The 15505-nt window shown below is 39.3% G+C and overlaps 1 protein-coding gene across 1 annotated transcript in view; it reads right to left on the minus strand.

Moving 5' to 3' along the window:
- LOC145981329 (lysyl oxidase homolog 2-like) overlaps positions 1-15505 on the minus strand; it is a 121278-nt gene that overhangs the window by 27051 nt on the left and 78722 nt on the right. The window contains exons 3-4 of the mRNA XM_083114538.1: positions 10467-10672; positions 1342-1429 (exon numbers count right to left, since the gene is read on the minus strand). Coding sequence (XP_082970664.1) covers positions 1342-1429; positions 10467-10672 — 294 coding nt within the window. The remainder of the gene's footprint in view (positions 1-1341; positions 1430-10466; positions 10673-15505) is intronic.

Genomic DNA, 15505 nt, shown 5'->3' on the forward strand with positions numbered 1-15505 from the left:
CGATAGTCGCATTGTTACTACGTGATCCGGAAAATGGTTTATTATCCAATCTTTTGAAGTTTCAATATTGGGGTAAAAACGTAACACAAATTCAAGTTACCTTGAAAAAATTTAGTTTCGATTACATTTCACAACATGATATAGTAATTGAAGACTAAAATTGGTAAACGCTGTAAGTGCCACAATAATTCAAACACCGTTTTCCACGTTAAACTGTGAAATGTGCCATGCTTTATAATGTGGTAAACGTGAAATGTGGATGGTAGCCCTCTAAGTAGTTCAAAGGGCGTGTAAAGAGGTCACTAGTGTGAACGTTCTTACGGGCTGATGTGCGGAACGATGCGATTGCCCAACACTTTCGCTTTTGGCACTTACAACGTTTACCACTTTTAGTCCTCAATTAATTAAAAATTATAAAACTGGTTAAGCATGGTGTGTTTACTGGGAATAGAACAATCCTTAATTCGAATCTCCTCAGATTTCTCATTATATTCATGATTATATACGTATATACTTATTGTTTAAATATATATCTTTCTCATTACATTTTGACAGGGTAGATCAGCAGGTGGTATCCTCATTTTGAGTGGCCCACCCTTGATTCTGGACCAGAATACAACTTGACCAACTTCGAGAAGCGCCGGAGCCTGCTTATCTCTTTGGAGATGTTGCAAGAGCTGACAGCGCCCTCAAGCGGGGTGAGTTTGATGGCATTACCGAGACTTGATCACAGACTAAAGACCATACTGGATGTAATTGCACTTGGCGTACTCCACTTTCCGCAGCCAGCTCTTTAAGAAATCAAGGAGGAGCTTGGAAAGCAGAAGTGGTCGATGAAGAAGACGAAAGTGGATGGGATTTAAAGATGAGTCAGTTGATTAACCGGGAAAGAAATTAGCAGCGGAAATCATCGCTCTAATTCCTTTTGGAACCTTTCCGTGTTTCGTCCTTTTTCAGTTCCTATACTTTGGCCTTCGCCCATGGGTTTGTGATTAATATTATTAGATTGATGCTACAACGAATTGATTTTAGGGGGAACCCAACCTTCGATAAATTCTGTGTTGAAAAATTGAAAGGCGAAAATTACACTAAAATAACATTTTGCGATTCTGCTTTTGCCATGATGTTATCAAAAACATTAAAGGTATACTACATATAGAAACAGAAAATAGAGAAAAGAAAACGATATATTAATTAATATGAAAGGAAAATTTAGCGACAGGTCAATTACGTAAATGCATGATGTAAATGAGCGTTTACATAATAAAACAATAACATATTTGAAAAGAATTATATTGAAAACTCTGGACGAAGATGATGAGGGTGAGAGGCAATACTCACCAGAATCTCCAAACTTCACTTCCACCCTGCCTTCTTCTGGCACTCTTCCCCCTAACAAACGCATCGACATGGTTTCATTGATTACATCCTAAAAATGAAAAAAGTAGTAACATCAATATATATATATATATATAAACACACACACACACACACACACACACACACACACACACACACACACACACACACACACACACACACACACACACACACACACACACACACACAGACAGTATATATCAGTCGTTATATCAAGAGTACACAATCCCTTCATGAAAAGTCGACTCAGAATTCTGGTGTCAGTAACAGGAATAGCATATAATAATAGTGAAAATCGATCGCTGAACTATTACTTTAATAAAGCTCTGGGAAGGTGAAGGCTTTTCCATACTGCTCTACAGGCGGCAACATCCCAAAACCGACTCTGCATACTTTGTGTGTGTGTTTGTGAGAGGGGGAGGGTCCGCAATATAATCTGGCAAACATTGTCTTCTTTGGGGTTTCATTGTATATTAATTGCTTCTTCACTTCTGCGTGGTAATGGATGAGAATATGGTGACATTGTAAAATAGACAAAACGCACTCTTAAAACCACTACACTACAGGGGATGGCAGAGGAGTCATGCGTAGTCGTTGTTCTTCTTATAGTTGTAGTTCTTTACCAACCAATTCCCAGTCTGCTTCCAGATTAGCAAGAATGAAAAATGTGCACTCGTAGCTTTGTGTTTGATGATGCGCTTTACCTGCGTGACAGAACTTCCCCATTGGGAACTCCTATGCACCTTTTCCCTTAAGAGTTTCCGGTAAGAATTCCCACGCCGCTTTCGTGAGGGAAGAGACATGGGAAGGAAACAGAGGAAGGTGGACTGTTGCTAGGAACAATGTCTTGTCTGGAGCGTAAATGAGGAACGTTCACGAACTAACTAACTAAAAATCATTTCGATTCAGTGTGTTCATTGCAATCGCAACGCCACAAAAATACGAAATACAAAAATACACAGTGGCAGAACTTCAAGAGACAATACACAGTTGTATGTATTGTAGTAATGAGGCAATTATGACAGTCAAAATATTTGCTATAAACTGAATAGTTTTTATCTTTTATTTTTGTTATTTTGCGTAGCATTTCTGCTACTTTTTCTTGTGTTGCTGTGTCCAAATGTTACACTGTCGACAGGTAGATAAACGAATATCAAGTCCAGATCAACCAAAAATCAGCGGCGGCGAATAGGTTCCAAAACGGGGAGCGGGGAAGAACAGTTTACTTTCCCTTGGTAAATAAGGTTTAGCATAGTGCGGGGGAAAAGTGGAGGGAAGGGGCCCCCTTAATGGCGGGCACTGATGATCAATTTCTTAATATTTTTGAAGTGGAGAACAAATAGTTAATCTTTGGAAGGGCGGCCTCTGTTGCCGAGAGAACATAATTTCGGATATAACATTTACCTTGCATGTGCCAATGCTGCACAAAACTGCATTTTCTGAGAATACTCGTAGAAAAGAACAGAGCATGAGTTCAGGATTATTTGCAATCAAGGCATTACCAAAATTGCTTGTTTCTCGTCCCTCCTCCCCACAAATTGCGGCCACGGAGCGTTTCTTTACAATAAATCATAAGCATGTCTGTCAGCAAGTCATTACGAAGGAAAAAAACTGACTCACGTTTTTAAATACCAGTCGGATAAACCTTCTGCGATTGGACGCTTCCTGTTTGCTAATTGCTGTATCTATTTAACCTGATCTCCCGGGCGGACAAGAGTGGCTCTGCAGTGTTTCGTTAATTAAAGGTAAATAAAGTGGCTTCTTTTGAGTCGGTGCTCGGAAGGCGGAAGCGCCGTTCAAGGCTGCTGTCTTGAACAGATGCCAAGCGAGGTGGGAGTGGGTGAGTTTTCAAGTAAGATCTGGGGAGGTTCAAAAAGTCCTAAATCATCTTGCAGTGGCGACATTGTCCAGAAGATAATACGTATAAAGTAGAGTGCTGCAATTAGCGTTTTTCGCTCGAGCGGCAAATAGTTCGCACGGGCAACGCTAGATGGCATACAAAGCGGAATACACTCGAACTCTCGAACCCTATTACTATTAGTAGATGTATTTCCGTCATTTGTCTATGGCAGTGGGCCCTCAAATATGAATCGTGAAGTAAAAGACGAAGTGAAATTGAAAAATAAGTGAACATAGTCATCATTTCCATGATAAAATGCAGTTTTGTACAGTGGGATCCATGAGTATTACCGTGCAAATTGTCCATGACTATTTTCATCAATTTTTCTCTTACATCCAATATGTTTTAAAGCGAGGGATTTTTATGTATGCTGGTGAAATAGTTGTCTATAGCTAGTTTTGAGTTTTCCCTTAATTCTTGAAGCTCTTATTGGGTCAAACAAAGTGCACGAACATGGTGATGGACAATTTGCAAGGTGATATTCATGGATCCCACTGTACGTGATCTTACCGAGATATGTGAAAATGAAATATATATATAGATGATTATGGGCTGAAACTACCTAGGCTGACATTCTATGTTTCTGCGATTAATGTCACATTAAAATTATGTTCGATTGAATGTTATAATTCTAATAACCTTGGATCGCGCTGCGACGCCAAGGGTCCCAGGTTCGAATCCCACTCGGGCTTGGTTGTTTGTGAATGTCCATTCATCAATTTCATCAATCCTCTCTTCGCAAATTAGCCAAGAGGCACAAAACGCGAAGTAAAATAAACTATATCAATCAATCTAATAACCTAGGTTGTAACTGCATTTTATTATTTTGCAGAATATGATTATCCTTTTCTGTAAGCGAACAATGATGTATACACGTACAGTGGGATCCATGAGTATTACCGTGCAAATTGTCCACCACCATGTTCGTGCACTTTATTTGACCCAATAAGATCTTCAAGAATTAAAAGAAAACTCAAAACAAGCTGTTCACAACTTCTGCATCAGCGTACATAAAAATCCATTGCTTAAAAACACATAGAATATAAGAGAAAACGTAATGAAAATAGTCATGGACAATTTGCACGATAATTCTCATGGATCCCACTGTACTTGTTGCACTGTGATACGATATTTGTAATTGCTTAGGCAGGTCTCTCAGCATGTGTATCCACAATACGGGACGTTGTCAATCATTCTACTACGAGTGCGGTACGCTCGAGCGTGGGAAACTCGAACGAGTTTGAGCGAGCGAAAGTGGGCCCATGCAGCACATGGCCATAGGCAGGAAAAATTTTCGGGGGGAGGGGTTCATTCATAATTGTTCTCATGGGCGTCGCCAGAAATTTGAATAATAGATGACAATAATTATATAATAATAATTAAAATATCATCATTATATACCAATTTTATTCCAAAATAATAACAATTATTATTATTATTATTATTATTATTATTGCTGTTGTTATTTCCTTCAGGAGGCTTATTCAGTCCAGCAGATGAGTGAATATCCAGCACAAGTTTTTTAATTATTTTTTTACGTTTCATACAGCATACAATGTGTACTGAAATGCACAATTATTATACTTTATTATTAAATTTTAAATACCTTCAAGAAAAAGGTTTTAAAAGTTAGATGGACATTTTAGTCATAAAGATTTTGTTGTTTGACCTTAAAATTTAATTTTTGGAATTTTGAAAACTATGTAACCAGTTATTCTTTCTAAAAACAGCCAGGTGCATGTATTGTAACCGCAATCGCGAACGTAACGCGCTACAAAACTGGGGATCCGAGTTTTCAACTCCTATCAAGGGGGATTTTCAACTTTATCGGATAGGGAATTTAAAAGTTGCAAAGGAATTTTGAAACAATCATAAGGGAATTTTCAGTCTGACCCAGCCAGGGATAATACTGGAAGGAGGACTGCAGAAGTGGAATTGGAGGGGTGTTTCACTCAAGTTTCAGAATTCCAAATGTATGAAAAATCTAGACGGATCGTTTCAACATTGTCTCCTTGTTGTATTTCTTTGAAACTTCGAATAAACTTTTGAAAATGAGTTACAGATTTTGGTTTCTGAACTTCCATTAATCCAACATGTCAGAATTTTCAGGGGGGTTGAACCCTAGAACCCCCCTCTAAATACGGCCATGATGCAGCTCTCTATAGTATAAAGTGTAGATCAGAATGGAAAGGAAACCTTCATTCTATTTCCCAAATTTGGTTTTCATGGAGCCTGGGTTCAGTTACGACTGCATTTTGTACCATTGTAGCCTGTGTTAAACAAGAAGCTTTTTGTGTGTCCGCTGTGCACTTTGAAATAAATTGCACATAAATATATTCTTGTATGCTTTATTTCCAAGTCAAGTGCCGCTCTTCGTGGCGGTGTGGTTAGCCCAGCCTGCTACGACGCCAGGGGACCGGGGTTCGAATCCCGGCCAGGGCATGGGTGTTCTTAAGGAGTGTCTCTTCATAAATTTCATCATTACTCATCCTCATCTTTGCTATTAGCCAAAAGTGGCAGAAATGGAAGTAAAATAAACAAAATCAATCGATGAAAGTCGGACTTTTCGAGGATAATTCATCCTGTGTGTAGGCAGCCACGTGGCACAGATTCATGATTGCCACTGACACTCATTTTTATCGTATGCATACTTCAATACATAGTACATTATGGAAACACTATCATGGAGGGTCAAATCAAAGAGACTAACCGCTTACCTTTAAATCATGCATGCATCACCACCAATACATATGTTTGATTATTGTTATGTTTAAAGAAGGGTCTCATGGATGTATTTGGTCTCCAGAGGGCGGTTCTTGCATTCATTATATGTCCAAGGCATACACAAAATGTTGTCATTTTCAAATAAGAATAATAACAGTTAGTGGCAACCCTGGTTCTGTGTGCCATTGTTGCGTACATGCAGAGCTTTAAAAAACATCAGTTTTTCGAGGGATGGAAACAAGATTCCGATTACTAAAAAGCGAAGAAAAGTTGTTCTAATGGATACCACAGTTGGTCCGCAGAGCCCTTTGCCGTGGCCCGTGCCCGTTTGAAAAATTAACAGCCTAACATAGGAATCGTGTAAGTACACTGTAGATGAGAGCATCTTCCAGTTCTCAATACCGTAGTGTAGCTTCGTGGCCCGCGAGCGTCCTTTCTGACGAGTTGAAGACCCCTGAGCTACGGACTTCTCCGAAATATTGAGAAAATAAATAGTTTCAAATAAAAACCGTGAAGAATTCTGGAAACACAAGAGTGGCAAATGCAAACTCGGCTTAAAATTACCCCCTATTGTCATGTTTGAGAGTGGACATACGTATTTTAATATACGAAATACGTATCTTATTGTACGTACATGCCCCCGCCTCTTAGAAATCAGCTATGCACTTTCCACCTTTACAACTCCAGACCTTCCCTAAAAAGAAAAAAAATTCTGCGTACACCAGTGCTAATTGATGTCCTGTACAGCTGTGAGTTTGTCAGTGTCGTAGAGAACAGGAAGTCAGAAGTAAACTGCCGTTCGTAGGGACTTATTGAAAATTACCCCGAAATACCTACGTAGAGTGGAATCCATGAGTATTACCGTGCAAATTGTCCATGACTATTTTCATCAATTTTTCTCTTACATCTTATGTGTTTTTAAGCGATGGATTTTTATGCATGCTGGTGCAGAAGTTGTCAAAAGCTTGTTTTGAGTTTTCTTCTAACTCTTGAAGCTCTTATTGGGTCAATAAAGTGCACGAACATGGTGATGGACAATTTGCACGGCAATACTCATGGATCCCACTGTACAACTTATCCTGAAAAACAGCCCTGCATCATAACTTTGGCCATTACCTAATTATTTAGGATCAATTTCTTCTGACTTTTACATCATATTTCAAGAAAGTTATGTATTTCAATAATGATGTTGTACTTATTGTATTATTCTTATTAATATTATTGTACAACAGTAGCGTACGCAGGATTTTATCAAGGGGGTTATTTCTAAAACTATCTCCAAATTCACATTACCATTGTTTTATTATATTATTATATTTAATTAAATAATAATACTCATAATTAATTAATAATACTTATAATTAATTAATTAGCTGAATTACTAATAATAATACTACTAATACCATTGTAGTTGTTGATTTGGTGTTTTATGTCCACTATATGCACAATAAGGCTAATCGGGACTGGGCCTACAGTTTAAAGTGGAATCCGAATCACTTGTGCCTCCACCGGGTATCGAACCCGGGACCCCTTGATTACAAGGCGACGACGCTACCACTGCGCCATCTTGGAGGTTCGTACTATTGTAGTAGAGATCTACATAAATATAATATTTATGAAAGCAATAGAACGAAATTACTTTCTATTCATTCGATTTTTATCAAATTCTGGGAGCATTTTTTCTTCTTTGTTGCGAAATAATTGTCTGGTCAACGAGGTGAGACATTTTAAGTGTGAAGAAAATCCATAAAAACAAGAAAATATATTAAAATAAACTGAAATAATCGAAGTATGGAACTCATCCAAGGAGCTGCGGAGGTCTGGTCGGTAGAGCTTCTGACAACCTCTTAGGAGATCCGGGTTCGATTCCAGGAATTCGTTGGAATTTTTCTGGCTTCTTCCTTGCATAAATGTCCCCGATAATTCACATCTGGATTGTCCCGCTGTTCTTACCAACAAAACATTTTACAATAGTTAAGCTTATTGTCGTTTGAATATTTGTCTAAGCTAAGCGTCAGGTCAACCTTGCAGCAGGTTTTAGCCTATGTAGATCCAAACGTGCGCGCAAGAATATAGTTCCACTGAGACGGGTTCTATTCCGACACAACTGCATACTTGCAAGAAAACAGTTATTTAATTTGTAATATACAGACAAAATAATACATTGATTAGCAGGTATGGACTTAATTGGTTGCAATCACTGTGCAGACGAACTTAGAACCGCAGATTCGCCAACTCGAATCTGTATTGCGTTGAAGAGACATTGAAACTTTAGAGCGAGTCGAGCGAGACTGAATGCGTTGCAGAGCGCGTGAAATCGCTGATACCAGTGTTGCACATCCCACTATTTTAACCCTATGTTTATTGTAGAGCGGCGAGAATGGCTGAATCTCCTGTTCAGCGCGCGGTTTTACCCGAATGTTATTTTGGGCTTCATCCGAAAGGAAATGTTCTTCAAAGTCAAGCAAGTTGTTTTAAATGCATAATCCTCCTTGCGGCAACAAGATCAAAGTAAAACAGGGCGTGAGGTGATTTGCCGTCAATGTGCACACGAATTGTATCACGGGTGTTGAATGATTTGCGGTTTGAGTTTAGCAAGAGGAAACGATTGTTTGTTGTTTGACGACAAAAGAATCTCCGCGGTATTAAAATATATCGCAGTGAGAAGAAACATGTTTATTATTTGGACGAGACGTCCTTCAACTCGGTGAGTGGGGGAAGGGGGAATAAACCATGGAAGGATACCACCATGCAAAACCACCGCCAGGGCTGAAGAAACCGACGATGAGGGGAAGGGGGAGGCTTATTGTTTCACCCACTGGCGGCAATGAAAGCTTTGTTGAAGGCGCATATTTACTTTTCAGCGCAAAGAAAGGGAAGGGTGATTATCAGCAACAAATAGACAGACCAAGATTTGAATCCTGGTTTAGTGAAGTGATTCATAAATTGAAACCAGAGTAATAGCGACAGACAATGCACCTGATTGTATATATCACCAATAACAAATCATGCTTTTTTGGTGGTACAACTTGAAGTGCGTGTCGTGTGTCTTACAGTAACGGATGTATTGCGAACGAAGCAACCAAGTTTTTCATAAATCTATTTCTTTCTAAACCAAAAACAATAATTTGTCATTAAATTCAAGAGGGGCCTATCGTTGTTTACTTTTATCTTTGTTTATTTTTATTTTTGCGTGCTCGAAATATACACACATGCTCTCATGTTTAGAAGTTGTTTCGCTCTTATATTAATGACACATTTATTAAATAATATATGCGCAGAAAGTACTTTTAAAATGTTATGTTTCAGGAGACAAAGAGAAGCAAAAATACAATCCACTTGACATGCATGCGGGTTTTGATGTGTTGTGCGGTTGGCAATACTGTAGATTTTCTCAGTGTCTCCGATGTAAGCAGCTCGGCGGTTGAGGAAAGACTGGCACGGAAGATTCTGAGCTCAGTTCTCGCGCGGATTGATACATAAAACCTGCTGCAAGGTTAACCTGACGCTTGGCTTAGTCAACAAGGTGAGACATTTGAAAGAGAGACATTCAAACGTGCTGCGGTAAACAATGGGAAGGCGGACTGGTGACTGTATTCTTGTCCGCCTAGCCCTTGTATATATACATTAGCCGCTTACAACGAACCAAGAACTTTCTTTAGTTAATTCTCATTGATCACACAAAAATATACATGTTAGTTGAGCACTGGCGTACGTAGAGGGGTGGCTGATGAAGTTACAGCCCCTACCGAAATTTTTAGAAAATCAGAATTTTCAAATAAAAATCCGTTAAGAACTTTAAAAAGATCAAAATGTGTAAATGCGAAACCTCTTTTAAAGTGAGTCCCGATTACCATTTTTGTCTTTGAATACAATTTGAATAGACTGAAAAGCTCCAAAAATACGAAATATTTTATTATTATGTATCCTGCCCTTCAAAACGAAGCCATGTGATATCCACATTTACTATTCCAGACCCTCCTGACAAAGAATCCCGCGTACTCCAGTGCATTGAACATTGTTGCAACTGAGATACAAAGCAACTTTTTTCTCTTTTAAATCATAGTTGCCTTCATATTTCATTTTCAAGAATTCGTGTTTATTTTCAAGGCATTCACTCTGAAAGACTCGTGTGTTTGGAATGCTGTGTTTTTCTCTGTGCTGCATGGAAATAATAATTCAAATTATTATTATTATTATTATTATTAGTAGTAGTAGTAGTAGTAGTATTGTCCCAGATCTTTCACTGTGATAAATTTACAATTTAATTTTTTTTCCACAGCATTTTTCATAATATTTTAACAAGCTCAAGGGGGGTTTAAACCCCGTAACACCCCCTTGCGTACGCCACTGTTGTACAAGGAGTAATTGTATTGCAATTTGATAGGATAATTACACCCACCTTCTTATCTTGCTAATGTACACTTACAAATTCGTCAAAATATGAAACTAGATGGCTTACCTTAATGCGCATGCGCGGCGTCTTTTTCACTGTGTCCACAGGAGGCGGGGGCGTCGTGGTGACCACCTTCGCCGATTCCGGCACCCTGCAAACTACTCCGGCGGCTTCGGAACTTCCACAGTCGCTGCTGCCCCACGGGTCGAATCTACAGTCAGAGATGGTCTTCTCGTGTCCCTCGCAGTATAGATTGTCCATCCAATATTTATCTGCAAGACGAAGATAACCGTCTGTTTATTCACTGAGCACTGATTTATTATCATTAGGAAAATAATTTTAAGGTGCAAAATTATGGTCGGGAAAGGGAAAGAAAAGGTTCTGAAAATGTTTTCAAAAAGGTGCTGATAAAATGCCTTTATTCAATGCGCTCTTTTTCTGCACCTTCTGTATATATTGAGCGCGGACCGCAGAGAGAACTGTTGTTCTGCCGAATAGGTTTTGTTGAAGTTTGTGTTTTCTCTCGCGGGTTTTGCTACATTCTCTTGGGAACTATTTGGGCTGCAATGATTATATTATACCACTTTATAGCTCTCGTTCTGCTGCACAAAATGAGACTATAGGATTTTATGTAGCTGCTCAAGAAGAGTGAAAATCGTTTATTTTTCTGTCCAATTTTTTTTAACAAAAGGAAGGGAAAAAGTGCTCAAGCATAAATGGTAAAAAGGGGAAAATGTGCAAAGTGCGTTCATTTTACTTGATTTCATGTCCTAAATTACATATCTCAAAGGATCTGTATGAAAACAGCTATATTTTTTTAAAATATGCTTCACCTTAAAATCCGTTCCCTATTATCGTTGAAGTTATTAAGATTATATAAACATATCATTCACAAAGCAATACCAACAAGAAAATAAAATACAATAACATGCTGTACTGTAGCCTTTATGTATAAAAATACGTATTTAATATTTTTTTGAAAAATGCATTGTATATTGTAACATATCTCTTTTATGATAATCATCACATGATTAATGATTTCATCTATATGTTTATTAGACATATAGTCCAAAGCATAGGCGGAGTTCTGGAGGGCCCGGGGGGCTGGCCCTCCAACTTAAAAAATACTAAAAAATAACACATGATTAAGTTCAATTACTACATTTTTGTGGCCGCGGTGGCTCAGTCGGTAACGCTCTGACTACCATGCTAAAGGTCCCGCGTTCGATCCCCGGCCGGTTCAAATCCAGGAACTTTTCTAACGAAAGCGGCCCCGGCGCCCACCCAGCGTCGAATAACATGGGTACCTGGGGGAAACCCTGGGGGGTAAAGGCGGTCAGGGACGTGATGCTGATCACATCACCCCCACTCACGACCGGATCAAGAAAGTGTGGGGCGTTACCCCCACACCCCCTATACGCCTTCATGGCGTGGTGCTATGCACAGGGGAGCACTTTACTTATATTTTTTTTTACTTTTTTACTACATTTTTGTTATGAAGCCATACCGCAAATCTTGACGTTTGGCATGATGGCATGTACGGTAATTGCGCCGCAATATAATTTCTTTTTCAATTTAATTTTTCTAAAATTTCTGAAGCTTACTATTGTGCCGTAACGTTTTTAAAGTAATACGGGTATTGTATCAATAAAAAAAATAATGAAATGCAAAATGCAAAAATGGTACTGTTTTGCTTCTTTTAAAACTGACAACCAATATACTAATTAATATTTGTTTACTTAAGCGAGGAAATTTAACATTTTCAAATCTAAAAGGCCTAGAACTCAGTGTTTTTAAGTTGTTGTTTTTTAATTTCCGGGGGAAGGTCTCCGGACCCCTTATAAGCTAGGGGATATTCAAAAACCCTCAGGTACATCATATGCTTCTCCCAGTCTGCCCCCCCCCCCCAAAGCAAAAGCACAAACTCCGCCCATAGTCCAAAGTGAATGGAAGCAAGGTCTCCACTTAACGCTTCACGAAACTTAGCGTAAATCATCTGAAAGTTTGGGACCACATCACTGGTCCATACCGCACTTCACTTCGGTGTGCAAAATTTTCTTTGGAGGTTAGCAACACATTCTCTCCTCTGTGTACACATAAAGAATATTTAAGGCACCGTGCAGCAATTTCAAAGCGAACCAACATCTACGGGAAGAACCCTTTCCCGTTCCTCCCTTTGCCAGGCTCCTGCGGGATCGGCGCTGCCTACCCTGGCATTATATGAACAGGGAAAACTCGACCGACTTCATAGAGAGGCTGAAAGTGCCGGGAAAAGCTGATTAACATTGTAGCGAACGATCGATCCAGCAGGCGAGATTAGGAAAGGCGCAGTCGACAAGATTCATGACATGGCTAGATGTGGGTTTAGCCGGGATTCTAACCACTATCTCTCGCTGCAATGGGGTTGTAGAGACACGAGGCTAACAGCCCATGTAACTGCAATTTCAGAGACTGGTTGAATTGCAAGGATGGTCGGGTGCCATCGAGTCAGCCAAATGAGCCTATTAGAGTATGAACGAGTATAGGGCTTTCGCTAACACTTAAGTCTGTTGAATAATTTCGAAGAGTTCAAGCTTCAATTCCGTAAGAATCTCCAATGGGGCTGTTCATTGCCAAACTTTCCCGGTGGCGGCGCCACCCCTGTTTTGTCCCTAAATAATTTAGTTCATCATTTGGTTGCCCTAAGCTTTACATTGGAGCGCGATCGGATGGCTATTCAAATGTTATTTTCAATGAAGGTAAGAATTTCTCGTGTAAATCGATAATAAAAATGGGTTTAGCAAAGCTTTAACATTATATAACCAGTTATAATTAGATTCTCCTGAACCTTAGAATTAATATATTAAAGCACAACGGAATGGTTGCGAAAACGAGCTAAATATAGTAAGTTTATGCGCAAAGAACACTAAACTTGACGTCATTTGGGTCGTTTCTAGCTGCCATGGGTCGAAAATACACAAATTTTGATTTTTACACTATTGTTTGCTTTTTTTCTGATTGGGAGCATGTGTAATTCAACGGCGGGTAGGAATCGAAGAAACTCCCAAAATTATGAAGAAAATGTATTAAGTGCGTAAACGCATGATATATATTATTATACACTATGACTGACATTATGCCCTATCTGATAATTTAATATTAACGTATGTTTTCATTGTATTAAGCAGATATTCTCCCCTCGTATTTTCGTCCGCCTTTTTCTTGGTAACAACAATTCTAAAATTTTAATTCCTGTAAATAAGATAGCCCTAGAGGTTGCCAGACATGAAACAGAAGATTTTTTTTGTAATAACTATTCTTGAAGATAAATGCGTGCATATAAAACAAAGGACCATATTTACTAGCTACGTGAAAAAGTATGATATCACGTGAAAAAAAAGTAAGTTATTAAAAACAACTATAAAGATAAAAGTACAGTCGCGCGGAATTATTATGCATTATTCTTGACCGGATTCTCAACAATAGATCACTTAAATTGTGAAAATTGCAAGTGACGTAAAAAAGTGATGTGCAAATTTTAAGGCTTCTTTGAGTTCTGACATCTTTTCTGTTGTTGACGATCGTCTTTTTCAAAAGTCTTACTTTTACAGCATTGATTATTGAACTATCATGTTCAGACATCATTTCTGAGGTTAAGATGATGCAACGTCCTCAGCTGTCCCTCTCACTTCGGCAGAGGCAGGCATATACCTCTCTCACACTACCGTCATTTCAAGATTACCCATAATGCTAACCTTTTAACTAGCCGGTGCATGAGACTCTAAATTGCTCTCAGGGTTCGGGTGTATGTTGCCAGATGAAAGGGTAGCGCCAAAGGCTTGACCAAAGCGATACATAGGATTGACTTTTAAAGTACGGTTACAAAAGAAAAGTACAATACAATTGATAAATAAGGACCCAACGTTTACATTTTAAACCTGTTACTAAAGTAGGCCTATCTCCTAAAATAATATAAATGTCTACCTTGCGGTTGGAGGATGGGGGAGGAAGTAAAGGAAAGCTGATTAGTCACTTCTCTCACCAGAGGGTGGAGTGTGTCCTTGGCTGTGCCAAGTCACTTCTCTCGTCCTGAGACGGAGAGCGTAACATCTCTCATCCGAAGATGGAGCGGATTCTCTGACTAGTGGACAGAGTCCAACCTCATCTCTCGTCCGGAGACGGAGCTCAGCTTCTCTCATCCGAAGATGGAGCCCTTACTACTCTTGGTCTCTCGCTGGATGTGGCGGAGTGAGTCTCCTTTGAGGCTTGGTCTCTCGCCGTAGCGGAGCACACCTTGTCCTCTGTGGTGCTTGGACTCTCGCCTAAGCGGAGAGCACCTTCTATGCTCTTCTATGCTTTCGCCTTTATATAGGGTCTGCGATGCTAGCGAAAACGGGTGGAGAAGAAATAAACTAATAAAGGTATATTATCAATGTAAGTTTTCCAAAATAGAGGTGGAACTCATTTTTAAATTTATACAATTCTCAATTTCTTATATTATTAGAAAGATCATAAAAATAGAGGTGCGACTCGTTTAATTTGTGACGAGACGGGTTCGTTACAATGATATTAAACTTGCTATTTAATGTAATAGCAGCACGTTCGGCATCAAATTTCCCATGTATTTAAATGGGAGAACAATTGCCGATCAAAGGCGTGGGGGCGCAACAGGGGTGCTGCCACCTACAATAGTTTGCTTTGACCAGGCCCATTGGAATGACCTTCTGGAAGGCACCCTACTTCTGGGTAATGAGGCTGTGGCACCTGAACCCACAGACAGTTCGACTCTCTCTGCACCGACTCGTCTACTTCGTTGATTTGGTGTTAAGCAGTGTATTTGCTGTTTGCACCGTTTACACTACGTTCTGGAGCGGTGTTGTGTGCGGTGTATGGTCACGTGGTGCGTTCTAACTATACTGAACGCAACTCCAACTCGAAAAAAGCGAATCAGCGATCAGTTGAATTTTCTTCGACTGAGATAGGTCATTTTCCAGTCACCGCCTTCAGCCCCCTTCGTATTAGGCAAAACTATTTTCTGTAATTTGTTTGCAGTGAAGAGTAAAAATGTAGACAGCAGACAATATTTTGCTCACAACTTTCGTGATTGATAAATTGACAGACCATGA

This window comes from Lepisma saccharinum, chromosome 29 (assembly GCF_977018435.1).
Source record: "Lepisma saccharinum chromosome 29, izLepSacc3.1, whole genome shotgun sequence".
Lineage (NCBI taxonomy): Eukaryota > Metazoa > Arthropoda > Insecta > Zygentoma > Lepismatidae > Lepisma > Lepisma saccharinum.